Below are 14,404 nucleotides of genomic sequence, written 5' to 3' on the forward strand. Positions count from 1 at the left end.
AATTTTTCTCCCTCTCCCTCTCTCCACTCCTTTCTCTCTAAAATATATTTTTTTAAAAGGTAACATGTGACTGGAACCAAAATGCACAGTCACACCGACTGGTCTCATTTTAAGTTTGACAGCAAACAGGGACGCCTGGGCGGCTAAGTGGTTGAGCGTCTGCCTTTGGCTCAGGGCGTGATCCTGGAGTTCGGGATTGAGTCTCACATCCGGCTTCCTGCATGGAGCCTGCTTCTCTCTCTGCCTATGTCTCTGCCTCTCTCTGTGTGTCTCCCATGAATAAATAAATAAAATCTTTTTTAAAAAACAAATTTGACAGCAAACATTAAGTAGGCTCTCAGTATTGCATATCAGTCCTGCTACACTTCACTTGTCAATCCATCCTATACTCTGACCTTCCCAGAATAGTATGTCATGCTTTTCTCTCTTAAAACCTCCAAATCACATCTCTCTTCTTCCTTATTCTCAGTGTATTAAGAACCTCATATTCCCATTACCAAATCTGCCAATTTACTTGCTGCTCTATCCACATAATTCTGCTTTCCTTTTTCTTATAATGGATGAACAATTTGTGTTCCCTTTTCAAAGCCAGTTCATTTCCTCTTACTACCTAAATAAAGGACTTTGTCCCTCTAATTATCCCCATAATTTTCTCTCATCTGGAAAATTCCCATTAGTGTATTAATGTGCTGAAACATGGCCTGCATTTTTAAAAAATGAAAAAAAAAAAAAGTCCACCTTCCTTTTACTCCCTATCCCATTCCTTCTATCACCCCATTTTTTTTTTTTTTTTTTTTTTTTGCTTCCTGCAAAACACCTTGAAAGAAGTATATGTATTCACAGTTTTTGCTTCTTCTTACTCCCTCTTAAATATGTTCTACTTTGGACATTCATAAATCATTCCATGAAGATTGCCCTTTTCAAGTTCACAGTGATCTCCGTATCACAGTGATCTCCGTATTATCACCAATAATTAACTACTTCTTACTATTCTGTTGCTTCCAAGGGTTTAACACAGTGAATCAAAATATCCTTCTTAAAACACTGTATTTCTTTTCCTTTTGAATTCCATATCACACTCTTAATTTTCTACTATCTCACTGGCCATTCTTCTCATTCCCCTTTGCTGCTTCCTCTTGTCATAACCTATAATGTTGGAATTCCCCAGCATCAGCCCTTGAAACTGATTCTCTAGTACCCATGCACACTCTGTAAAACTGTATTATCCAGTGCTGTAGCTTTGAATTCCATTTCTTTCTTTTTTTTCCATTTCTCTACTGATAGTTCCCAAATATATATCTCCAGTCCAGAACATTCTCCTAAACCCTCTACTCACATAATCAATTCTCTATATGACTTCTCCATTGATATCTAATAGCCATCTCAGGTTTAATATGTCCAAAACTAAACTCTTGATTTCTTCCCCCAAAACTTCTCTCTGTTGGGTCTCCTAATGGTACATAGTAATACCATTTCCCCAGATACTTAGGTTAAAAATTTTAAATTTATTTGAGACTCTTGTTTTTCTATCATAATCCACATCCAAACCATGAGGAAATCCTGATGGCTCTGCTATCCTGAATCTGTCTACTTTTCACTACTCAACCAGTGCCTACTAGTCCAGAGCACCATAATCTCTTGGATAACTACAATAGCCTAATTATTTCCTTGCTTTCTCTGTTGCCTCTTTCTCCTTCATTCTGTTTTCCAGACAGAACCCAGAATCTTCTTCTTTTCTTTTTTTTTATTTAAGATTTTATTTATTTACCATAGAGGAAAAGAGTATATACATGAGCAGGGGGATCCCTGGGTGGCGCAGCGGTTTGGCGCCTGCCTTTGGCCCAGGGCGCGATCCTGGAGACCCGGGATTGAATCCCACATCGGGCTCCCGGTGCATGGAGCCTGCTTCTCCCTCTGCCTATGTCTCTGCCTCTCTCTCTCTTTCTGTGACTATCATAAAAAAAAAAAAAAAAAATTATACATGGGCAGAAGGGGCAGAGGAAGAGAGAATCTTAAGCAGACTCCCCATGGAGCAGGCCTTGTGTGGGGCTGGATCCCATTACCCTGAGGTCATGACCTGGGCTGAAATCAAGAGTTTGACATTTAACCAACTGAGCCTCCCAAGTGTCCTGCTAGAATCTTTATATAGTCTCAATTTCTACCCATCAACTCATTAAGTCATCTGGCTACTCTGCTCAAAATCCTCCAATAATACTTATCTCAAGAGAAAACCTTAAGCCTTTCCCATAGTTTGTTTACAGGACTCTACCTAATTCAGTCCTTGACGTGCCTAACCTCATCTCTTACAACCCTTCCCCACCTTGCTCTCTTGCTTACTACTACTGTGCCTTCTGTGCTGTTTAGGTCCTTTGTACCTGTTCCCTCTGCCTGGAAGAATCTACTCCCAGTTAACCCATGTCTTACCCTTACTTTGTTTGGTTCTATGTTCCAAGACCTTCCCTATCATATCTGAGTAAGCATGCCTTATTTTTTATAATTATCACTGCCATACATTATTCGTCCATTTGTTTGGATATAACCACCACCACTCCACTTGCTTCTACACATCTACCCCCCAACCCCTGTGAGTGCACGAGAGCATACACACACGTTTGCTCTAACAGGGCAGCCATTTTGTTTCTTGCTGAATCCACTGCCTAAAACAGGGCTTGGCACATAGCAGAGCTCAAAAAATCTGCTGAATGAATATGAATGAACATTTTGATATTTTATGTAAGCAGGATGGTACAAGATTCTGGAGCCACAATTCCCAGATTTGTAATCAATTTGTGCCCCTAACTAGCTATGTGTGACATGGGCAAATTATTTAACTAGACTTTACAGTTTCTTTATCTATAAAATGAAGATGGGATATTATCTGCCTCCTAGTGTTACAGGATAACATGAGTCATTTGAATCTTAAGAGGCTTGGAACATTGCCTAGTATTATTATTTTACTCATTTCCATGTGACTGTTCTTTATCTATCTTAGATAGTTCCAAATATGAAAATATTTTTTAAAAAAGAAAGGCATTTCATTGTTTGTTCCAATACCTATGATATTAAAGATGAACATGATTAAGGAAAAAATAAAAATAAACATAATTGGGGAGAAGTGCAATAACAAAGAGCACCTTCCATTTTAGCATCTTTTTCTGGCCCAACATAAAACTACCACTGAAGAATTTCTCCTTATAAAATTATAATTTTTTGTATGTAAAGTAAATGGCTACTCAAATTATTTTATAGCTTTTGCTGAATTTCTCATCAGAAATAGTTCAGCGTTAAGTTTTGACTCAGTAGAAGCAATGTCTCAACACATTCATAGAAATTTTCCTCTACAATAGGATTCTGTCCTAAAGCATTCTCTGAGCTGTTTAGATGTTTGCTTTGGAATAGGATGCTGTTAAATATGGATTATTAGCAATCACGTTTGTAGTTTAAAAAAAAATTGAATGCAACTTCAAATCAACTTTGCAAAAAAAAAAAGAAAGAAAAATGCTGTGTGTTTTAGGGATAAGAATGATGGTGAAGTGTATACTATACAACTGACTCTTTAAGTTAGGTCTTTAATGATACCCTAGAATTTTAGGTGATTTTTTTTTTTTTCTCTCCAATGGCTGAAGTATTTGTTAGAAGAATATTTGAAGTATAACTGATTCTGGATTGGAGAACAAATTGTGCAGTATAACCTCCATTCAATCTCCCTCTTTTCTATTCATTGTATACAAGAGTTTTTTTACCTAAATGCTATTTAAAATAGAATGTATATATAGAAATGAGCACTAAAGAATCATTTGGATTACTTATATGAGTTTTTTAATATAAATAGATTTTTGTAATTTTTGCTACAAGTAACACAGGAAATAAACACTTGATTTTATGCTGATTAGGTGGTCCGGCTACAGGAATGGATGATTAAAATCATTAATAATAATACTGCTGTATGTGTCGAAGGAAAATTGACGTAAGTATAACATTTCGGCATCCTAATAAAATTTGTAACAAAAACTTGTGCATAAGAGGTAAAAAGAGATGCATCTTATTACAAAACAAAGACTTTGTAACAAGGTTACAAACTTAAGCCAGAAAAGTAAAAGACCTGTGCAGAAGCTGGCCATGTTGATTGTGACCAGATTTCTTGTTTTCACCTGTTTAAGTTACTTTTTTTTTTTAATTTTTTTATGATAGAGAGAGAGAGGGGGGCAGAGACATAGGCAGAGGGAGAAGCAGAGGGAGAAGCAGGCCCCATGCACCGGGAGCCCGATGTGGGATTCAATCCCGGGTCTCCAGGATCGCGCCCTGGGCCAAAGGCAGGCGCCAAACCGCTGCGCCACCCAGGGATCCCTTAAGTTACTTTTAGAATAGTAACAGCTCAGGCACCCCTGGTGGCTTAGCGCTCTAGCGCCACCTTCAGTCCGGAGTGTGATCCTTGAGACCCAGGATCAAGTCCCAGGTCGGGCTCCCATGGAGCCTGCTTCTCCCTCTGCCTGTGTCTCTGCCTCCCACCCCCCCCTCTGTGTTTCTCATGAACAAATAAATAAAATCTTTTTTTTTTTTTTAAGAGTAACAGCTCAAATTTGTATATAGAGTGCTTTATTTTTTGCAGAGGTACTAATAAGTGGACTGGTGTTCTCTGCTTAATTATATATGGTTAGTTAATATTTACTACATGCATTTCAGTCCAGATTCTCACATCTAAACTGGGACAACCAGATCTAAATTACTGATCCACAAAAGGAATCAGAATTATTTAAAACTTTGCCATACAGCTACATGTTAAGTAATCCTTGGCACTCTCTGGTTCTCTCTAAAGTGAAAGCATCATCAGGTAAGTGGGCTTTGCCTAATTCTCCTATTCTATTTGCACCATTTTCTCTTTTTCAAAACCAGTTTCTTAGTGGTTAAAAAAAATGTTATAAAAGGTTGTAATAATATAGGATATCACTGTTCAGGGTACTTACCCAGAAGTTTATAAGTTGACTATTTAAAATCAGTCTTGGGATCCCTGGGTGGCTCAGCGGTTTAGTGCCTGCCTTCAGCCCGGGGCGTGATCCTGGAGTCCCAGGATTGAGTCCCACATCAGGCTCCCCACATGGAGCCTGCTTCTCCTTCTGCCTGTGTCTCTGCCTCTCTCTCTCTCTCTGTGTGTGTCTCTCATGAATAAATAAATAGAATCTTTAAAAAAATAAAAGAAAAATTAAAAAATAAATGAATAAAATCTGTTTTGCCCACTGAATATCTAATTGTCTTGTGTGCATTTCCTTAATATGAGAGAGGCAGTTTGTGTTGCCTTTGTTGTAATACCATTGCTCTTACCAATTATATGGTGTGGGCAAGCTATTATCCTTTTTCACTCTTAGTTTCTTCATCTGCACAATGGTAATAATGATATTACCTATTATTTGGGTTATTTTGAATATTAAAGTAGTTGATATTTGTAAGACTTCAGAACAGTGCTTTTGGAGTGCTGTTTAAATATTAAATTAAAAAAAAGCACAGATGACTGTCTTAAAGTATGTATGAGTTTAATCCCATTTGACCAAACAGTCATATTCTTATATTTAGTGTGTTTGTTACTGATTGATGAATTGGGAATGTTCAACATTTAATATATCTTTATTTTTTTTTCCTTAAGATTATTTATTTATTTATTTATTTGAGAGAAAGCAAGTGAGCATGAGAGAGAGAGAACATGAGCTGGGGCAGGGAGAGGTGGGCAGAGGGAGAAGTAAACTCCTCCCTGAGCAGGGATCCCAATGTGGGGCTTGATGCCAGAACCTTGGGATCATGACCTGAGCCAAAGGCAGATGCTTAACCAACTGAGACACCCAGGTGCCCTGTTCTCTTTATGTTCTTAGCTTCATTTAAGAAAATATGAAGAGTAGATCTATGGGTTAATGATTTGATCTTGCAGTTTGTCTTTTTCCCAATTAGAATCTCTTTTTGGTACTTTTCAAAGAGGAAGGTAAAAATATTTGGGTGTCTAGTGAGAGTTAAAAAAAAAAATGCAGATTGAGGGATCCAAACTATGTAACTGGATGAAAGCTAACACAGTCACAGGTATAGACTATGAGGAGATGGACGGCAAAATCATTCTTTGGAATGGCATCAGATAAGATGAAGTTGCAAGCATTGTCAACACCAGTTATTTAGAGAAGCTCCTAGCTTCCCTGCTGATAAATTTTATATTAGTGGTTTGGTTTGGCCACCGTACAGTTTCTTGGTACATACTCTAATGGATCACATAAGCCAGGCAGTTGAGTTCTGCTGCAGTGTTTGGCCCTCAGATGTTTTCTGATTAGATGAATAATATTACTAATGTAGCTGGAGTGTGAATTTATTACTTTCTGTTTTAAGTTTCTATACTTACATATGTCCATTGTGATTACTGGTAAAATGTGAATATTTTGGCCTTAACTAAGCTATTTTCTCCTAGAGACATCACTAATGTATATTGGCACAGTAATGTCATTATAGAACGGATTGCACACAACACACTTAGGACTTTATCAGGCAATATTTATATATTAAAAGGAATGATAGACCGGATTTCCATGAAAGAAGCAGGTAATAACTCTGATTATAGAAATTACTTTAAAGCAATTAACCATATTTCTAACAGTGATAAATATTTTTTACTCTTAATTAGGTGTTTAAAAAATATGAATTAAAACAATTGACCACGTTATGTAAAACTACTTTATATGTGTTGATTATTTTTTTGTGTGTGTTATTTTTCTCTGATTTAATCACTCTTATTGACAGTTTAAATAAGTCCAGTGTTTTTTTTAATTATTCAAGTGAAATGTTGTTATATGAGGAATTGCTTTATAGGGCTATAATTTCTCTCAAATTGAACGTGCCCAACACAACCCCAGTCCTCTTATAATCTAATTTTCTGCCTATGCCTTGTACACAATAATGTGACTGAAGAAAAACACACCTGAGTATTCTACTTTAAGTTTGTGATTACCAGCAACAAGTTGTGGTCTCTTAGTGCCCATTGGTATCCTACCATGTTTCCCTATTGCATTCACTCTCCCATCCTCCTTGATGACTATTTTATTTTTACAGACTTTCAATACCTCCTTTTTTCCTCTCAGAGGAGAGGTGCTAGGGGGAAGGAGGGAAGCACCTGAGCGATAGAAATAATCAGATGAGAACCTCACTGTCACATCTACTGACGTGCTTGCATTTGTACCTGCTTTTGTTATGAATGAACTGTCCGTGTTCCTGTCTATGTCAACCTCTCCATTTGTACTCTCCTTCCTATTTTCCCTCTTTCACTTAAGGATCTCACTCCATTAATTCTTCCTTATCCTGTCAAGACAAATACAAAAACCCCTTTAACCTCACTTGTTTCAGCCAGTATCTACAGCAAAAATAGCTCAGAAGATTCTAATTCCTTGAATTCTTTTCCCATTTTTAAAAGATTCTCTTTAATCATGCCTTAAACTCCAGTTCTTTACCAAACGGCCATTATCGGGGCTACCAGTGGCCTCCACATCGCTAAACCTAGTATATGCTTATCACAGTTAGTCATACTTACCTCCTTAAAATACTTGTTTATTTGCCTTCTGGAATACCTTATTCAGATTTTCATGCTGCCTGATTCCCTACTCCTTCTTAGTTTATTTGTTTATTTTGCTCTTTCCTCTTTGCCTTTAAATAATGGGGTAGACTATGGCTCTTTGTATACACTCAATGGTGTGCTGATTTCTTTTAGGCTTTAAATCTCATCTGTATGGTGACAAATGCCAAATTTATATCTCTTACCAAAAAAACTCCACAAGCCATTCAACTCATTTTCCATCTGCCAATCTGACATCTCCACTAGGATGTCTGCAGGCATCTCAGACTTCACATGTTTAAAACCTGGTCTTCGCCCTGAAATCTGTATAGGTAACAGTCTTCCCCTTGTTTCCAGTGGCTAGCCAGAAGCCTTGGAGACCTCTTGAATCTACAGTCTCTCTCACACCCATATCTAGTGGGTCAGTATACCCTTTTGACATTATCTCCATAATTTATCTGGAAGCCAGGCCTCTGCTGACCTCTGTGGTCCAGACCTCCTTATCTTTTGTCTGAATCATTGCAGAATCCTAACTGGTATCATTATTTTATCACTTGTATTTCCATAAACTTCTCAAAATAGCAGCTAATACAGTCTTGTTAAAGTAAGTCAAAACCTGTGGCTCCCCTGCTATCTCTCTGTAGCTTCCCATCTCATCCAAAGTAAAAGACTGGGTCCATAAAATGACCCCAAAGCCTTATCACCTTCCATGTTCCTCTATACTAATTTTTCAAACAAGCCAAGCACACTCTTACTTCATACCTTTGACTTTGTTCCCTTTGCTTCTGGTATTTTAATCCCATATTGCCACATGATTCACTCCCTGATGTCCTTCAAAGCTTACTCAGATGATGCTGTTTCAGTGAGAACCTCTCTGTCTTTATAAAAATGCTGCCTGTTCCCTTTCTCCTCCCCCAGTAAAAATACACTACTATCCTGTTGCCCTTTGACAGCATAATTTTTCTCCATAGCATTGATGACCAACTAACAAACAGAATGTTTTTACTAATTGGTTTGCTTTCTGTTTCACACTAAAAGGCAAGTTCTATGAAGGCAAGAAGTTTTGTTTTGTTTTGTTTTGTTTTGTTAACTGCTGAATCCTTAGTATCTGTGGCAGTGCCTCAGCACAAAGTAAGCAATAAGTATATATTTTTTCAGTGATCTAATGAACCAATGACATGTCTTTAAAATTATCAGCTTTTAGATAATTTTTTGTTTGTTATTGTTAAATAGGATATCCATATTATCTCATAAGGAAGTTTATGTTTGGCTTTCCAGAAAAATGGAAAGAGCATATTGATAATTTTCTAGAACAATTAAGGTAAAGTATACTTCTTAACTTTTTTAAAAAGCAATTTTATTAAGGTATTATTTACATATGATAAGATGTACCCATTTTAGGTATAAAATTTGAGGAGCTTTTATAAATGTATCTGTTCATTTTGGTTTTAATTTCTTTTGTGGGGGGAATGCTAGTTTCTAAGTTCTCTGATCTTGGATTTTTATAAAGCAGTAATACTTTACTAGAATTTCTGTCGTGTGGAATAAATCTAAAAGGAAAAAAACACTTGACATTTTACAGATCATCCTTATTCACCCAGCCTTTAAGAGGCTGTTAAACATGAATATAAAGTTCTTGGTCCTTTTTTCTTTCATTCATTCCTTCAGTAGTTACTGTCAGTTACTTGGCAGACACTGTGTTGCCACAGGAAAAGCAAAGAAAATTTGGTTAACTCTTGAGTTAAAGGAATTCATAGGAGATAAAGTGATCTAAATTAACTAATGACAATACAATTTTAATAACTTATAATGCAAGGGTGAGCAGTTTTTTCCTGTAAAGAGCCAGATAGGAAGTATTTTTATGGGCATGCTACCTCTATCAACTATTCAGCTCTGCCTTTGTAATGGAAGAACAACCAGAGACAGTTCTTTTTATTTTATTTATTTATTTTATTTTATTTTATTTTATTTTATTTTATTTTATTTTTTTGGCATTTTTTTTATTGGACTTCAGTTTGCCAACATGTAGCATAACAACAGCCAGTGCTCATCCCGTCAAGTCAGAGACAGTTCTTAAATAAATGAATATGGTGGTATTTCAGTAAAACTTATTTCCAAAACTAGGCAACTGGCAGGATTTGTCCTATAATTATCTTAGAATATTAGCTTAGGTAGAAAATAAAAGCATAGAGTAGTAAACACAGGTTTAATTTGATTGTTTTGACTTAAGGTGTTACCCTTCAGTTCTTTGTGGGGGATAGGGTAGAAGCCATAAAGGCTTAAATAATGTAAGAGTAAAGGTAATCTTTGCTGAGGGGAGAAAAGCTTTATCAGAGGGACTTTATTTGTATGTTTAGTGTTTTTGTTTTTTGAGAAAAAAATACTAGAGGAAGAATACTACACTTGTTTTTAGGGCTTGTGAAAAGAGAAAGCAAAAGGCCAGACAAAAACAGAAATCTGGAAGATTTGACTCTGACGTACAAAAATCCTCCAAAAGTAATGCAAGAGAAAACCAAACGGATGTTCTCCAAAGAGCCAGAACTACTTATGACGTTGATTGTTGTCATTTGGGTATGTTTGCTTTTTTCCTCCTGGTATAGTGGTAGATTCGTACGTGAGCTCCACATTTATCTGTTTATAGTTTATTCTGTATTGAGTTTTTGATTTACCACTGCCCTAAAATTCTTATTTTTTAATACTTGAAAAAGTGCAGTACAGTCTGCTCTTAGCATTCAGCTTACTTCTTTAAATATTACCTTTTAGTTAGAGTACCAACAACACTGATAAACATGTCAGTGAAAAAATGATTGTTATTTCAGTTTCCTAGATTTAAGGTATTTAGGCTACCAACCTAGCTTAGACCTGTATTATAGATGCCTATATTTTTATACTAAATTACATTTTTGTTAATAGATGAACCAGTTTGCTTTCATGGAGGGAATGGCATGTTTTTTGAATGATCATTGCTGTAAAGATAGCTGGCAGAACTGTTGTGTCAACTCTGTCAAAACTATAATCTGCCTCACATCCCACTCTCCCCTCTGCTGGAAAAAAATATGAACATTAACTTACTGCTCTTTCTAGATAACATGTTTTGAAAATGAATTCATTAACGTGGAAAGGCAGCTTATCTTCTGTATAATAATTTGTTGAAATCTCCTTCTTTGTACTCATAGAACTGAAAAATGGTAAGCACCGTAGGTTGCCAAGAACCATAAAATTAAACGTGTGCCATGGTAATTGCCAAAATAAGCCACCAGGAAGGCTTCCAGATGACCAAATAAATAATACTTTTCAAAATGGAGAAAGAAATGACTTACCTAATCAGGTAAGCTTTTACTGTACATTGTGATATGTAGAGTGGTAGTATGATGCTACTAAAAATGTTTGGGACCAAGTCAGAAATCATGAATTCTTTTTGGTAAATATCAGCCTTTTGTTAGTCTTGGCAATGTCTTGATACTTATTTTCTCAGTGTCTCATTGGAAGAGTGCAGTCAAGGATGCCTGAGTGGCTCAACAGTTGAGCATCTAGCTTCAGCTCAGGGCATGATCCCAGGTTCTGGGATCAAGTCATACATCAGGCTCCCCAAAGGGAGCCTGCTTCTCCCTCTGCCTATGTCTCTGCCGCTCTCTGTGTCTCTCATAAATAAATAGATAACATTTTTTTTAAAAAGGAAGAGTGCAGTCAATAATAACAAAGTTTAGCTTTTAGAGTAAGGCTTAAGTTAAAGAGTGTGTAGATATATACACTTGACATATCACAGGTATTAAATCAATAAAGGAAATCTCTAAGATAGTAGATACCCACATGGTGCTTCCAAAGCTTAAGCTCTGGCAAATGAGTTTCTGAATGTCTACATTAATAAAGTATGAACTAAAAGTACCTATAGATATTTATATGCTTAATATATACTGTGAAAATACATGAGGTAATGTTTATAGGTAGTCGTTATTAAAGTAAAAAGCTATCTTTTTGTTTTGAAGGAATTAATTGGAAAGAAAGAAAATGAAAACTTGTTTTCAGAGAAACTTGAATATTGTGAAAGAACAAATGAAAGGATAATTACAAGTCAGAAGCAAGGTGATATATCTTTATTGGTTTTGTAAGAAACAGCTCTTATTTGAAATGTTTTTAATAAAAGTGATTAAATTTCCAAATCTAAAATGGCAACCAAGGGATCCCTGGGTGGCGCAGTGGTTTAGCGCCTGCCTTTGGCCCAGGGCGCGATCTTGGAGACCCTGGATCGAATCCCACGTCGGGCTCCCGGTGCATGGAGCCTGCTTCTCCCTCTGCCTATGTCTCTGCCTCTCTCTCTCTGTGTGTGTGTGTGACTATCATAAATAAATAAAAATTTAAAAAAAAATAAAATGGCAACCAAGAATTTCAATGATTATAAATGTAGGGGTTTCTTTGTTTTGTTTTTCTTTTTAAGAATACCTTTTTTTCTTTAATTGAAGCATAATTAACATACTGTTATTACTTTCAGGTTTTTCTATATAACATGATTTGTATAGTAAGATAAGCATTACTTATATTTACTTGTAGGTTTGCCTGCCTTATCTAGGTACTAAATAATTTTTATATTTTTAACCTTTTTTTTTTTTTAAAGTAAACTATATACCCAACATAGGGCTCAAACTGACAACCCCAAGAACGGGAATCACATGTTCTATCAACTGGGCGAGCCAGGCACCCCTATTTTTTTTTTAAATCACAAAACTATACATCATTTTAAATACACTTTTTCAAATACTTAAGGTGATACATCTTTACTGGATTTATAATTTGCTGTACATGTGAAAGGTTCTGTACTAACTCCAACAACAACAACAAAAAATCCAAAAAAAATGAAGACAAAATTCTTACACTTAAGGATTTTTTTCCAATCTATTCAAAGATAAGACAAGTCTGTATTTATAATGAAGGGCACATTGTCAAACATGGCATTATTTAAAAGTATTCTTGAAATTTGAAGGAGAACTTTCATTTAGTTGAGGGAATCAGGACAAAGTTTGTGGACTACGCTGATTAGAAAATGGAATTAAAACAGGTAGTGATTTAGTTTGAATGAAGAAAACTTTCCAAGTAGAATGATATTAGTAAAAGTTGAGAATCAAGCAAATTGGAGAAATAGTGGTCTAGTAGACATAGAATACTGTTCAGATTTGACTACTGTGAGAAATTAGAACTATGTTGAAGGCCAGACAGGGTTTATGTGTACACTAAGTAACCGTAAGAATACTTAGTCTGGTTGGCATAAAAAATTATGTTTACAATTGAGCAGACTGGTGCTTCAGGAAGACTAATAATGACAGTAGTGTTTACAAAGGAGTTTATGGGGCAGCCCCGGTGGCGCAGCGGTTTAGCGCCGCCTGCAGCCCAGGGCGTGATCCTGGAGACCCGGGATCGAGTCCCATGTCGGGCTCTTTGTATGATGCCTGCTTCTCCCTCTGCCTGTGTCTCTGCCTCTCTCTCTCTCTCTCTCTCTCTCTCTCTCTCTCTCTCTCTCATGAATAAATTTAAAAAAAATCTTAAAAAAAAACAAAGGAGTTTATGGGGGGAAACCAATATATTTTATTTTAGAAAAAAATTTCTGTGTTCTATTGCTCTATTTTATTGTAGCTAATTTGAGATTTTGATCTTTGGTTTTGTCTTATGAAAAGAAAGAACTGAAGAATCGAATGTATCCATTGACATTCTAACCTCAAGGCAACTGTTTTTCTCAGATGAAGAAAGGAAATGTATGCCTCTTAATCAGAAGGAAGTTTTTGTTTTAGTGACACCTCTTAAATCTAAAAAAATAATAGAACAAAAATGCATGCAGTATGATCTGTCCTGTGATACCATTAAAGCAGTAACAGATTTTGCAGTGCCAAAGCATCAAAAAGAAAGCAAATCACATTTAAATGGAACTACAAATTTGATCAGTAAGCCCACAAAGACCTTCAAAAATGCATTTGAGTATAGTGTGGATCATAAAAGTAAAAGCAAGGAAGATTGCAATGAATGTGATTTACTCACTGTCAACCAGAAAATGAAAATACCTAGTCCTAAAAAGAAACAAACAGTCACCTCTGACTCTAAGAAAAATACAAGGTTGTTACCAAACTTGAAGAAAATAAAAAATACAACTATGTCATTTCACAAGCATCAGTCCTCATCAGATTTGTCTAGTGAAGAAAGTGAAACAGAAAAGGGAATTAGAAAGAAATCTGGAATTGCTAAGACAACCAGAGCAAGAAATACCAAAGAAACAGTGGTTCACCTGAGGAAAAGCACAAGAGCTGCCACAAGGAAAATCTCAGTGATTTCTGAATCTGAAACTGAAGAAAGTGAAAGTGAATTTTATATCAAACAAAAGAAAGCTAGATGTTCTGTTAAAGACAGTCTTCAGAAATCTGGTATTAGGAATGAGTCTCCAATTATTGAGGCAAGGGGAACTGATGAGATAAATAAGCATTCCTTTGAATGCTTTCCTGGTCTAATTCAGGATGAAGAATGGAATGAGAAAGAATTACAGAAACTTCATTGGTAAGTAGTTAGATTGGTAAGTAGTAGACCACTCCGAAATATCGAGAGTAGTCACCAAACAGTTGAAAACCTAAAAATTCCAATGAAGGGCTGATTTAGTGACCTCTAATCATTAATATGGAAGATAACCCAAACTTTTGCAGAAAAATAACAATCTATACAAAGAATGAGGGAGAATACAGATAACTTCTAAGTAAGTACTTTGTGGCCATCTCTACAGCTTGCATATGAGTAAAGGAAAAGTTAATCTTCCTTTCTTCCCATTTAATGTTGTAAGAGAGCTACCCTCCCACTCAA

The 14,404-nt window shown here is 36.1% G+C and overlaps 1 protein-coding gene across 2 annotated transcripts in view; it reads left to right on the forward strand.

The window, feature by feature from the left end:
- MIS18BP1 (MIS18 binding protein 1) overlaps positions 1 to 14,404 on the forward strand; it is a 47,701-nt gene that overhangs the window by 13,067 nt on the left and 20,230 nt on the right. For both annotated transcript variants that reach the window (XM_055309249.1, XM_055309248.1), the window contains exons 5-11: positions 3,894 to 3,967; positions 6,440 to 6,570; positions 8,807 to 8,894; positions 9,987 to 10,144; positions 10,750 to 10,901; positions 11,560 to 11,656; positions 13,240 to 14,107. In XM_055309249.1, coding sequence (XP_055165224.1) covers positions 3,894 to 3,967; positions 6,440 to 6,570; positions 8,807 to 8,894; positions 9,987 to 10,144; positions 10,750 to 10,901; positions 11,560 to 11,656; positions 13,240 to 14,107 — 1,568 coding nt within the window. The remainder of the gene's footprint in view (positions 1 to 3,893; positions 3,968 to 6,439; positions 6,571 to 8,806; positions 8,895 to 9,986; positions 10,145 to 10,749; positions 10,902 to 11,559; positions 11,657 to 13,239; positions 14,108 to 14,404) is intronic.

The sequence above is a fragment of the Nyctereutes procyonoides genome, unplaced genomic scaffold (genome assembly GCF_905146905.1).
Source record: "Nyctereutes procyonoides isolate TBG_1078 unplaced genomic scaffold, NYPRO_anot_genome, whole genome shotgun sequence".
In the NCBI taxonomy this organism is placed as follows: Eukaryota; Metazoa; Chordata; class Mammalia; order Carnivora; family Canidae; genus Nyctereutes; species Nyctereutes procyonoides.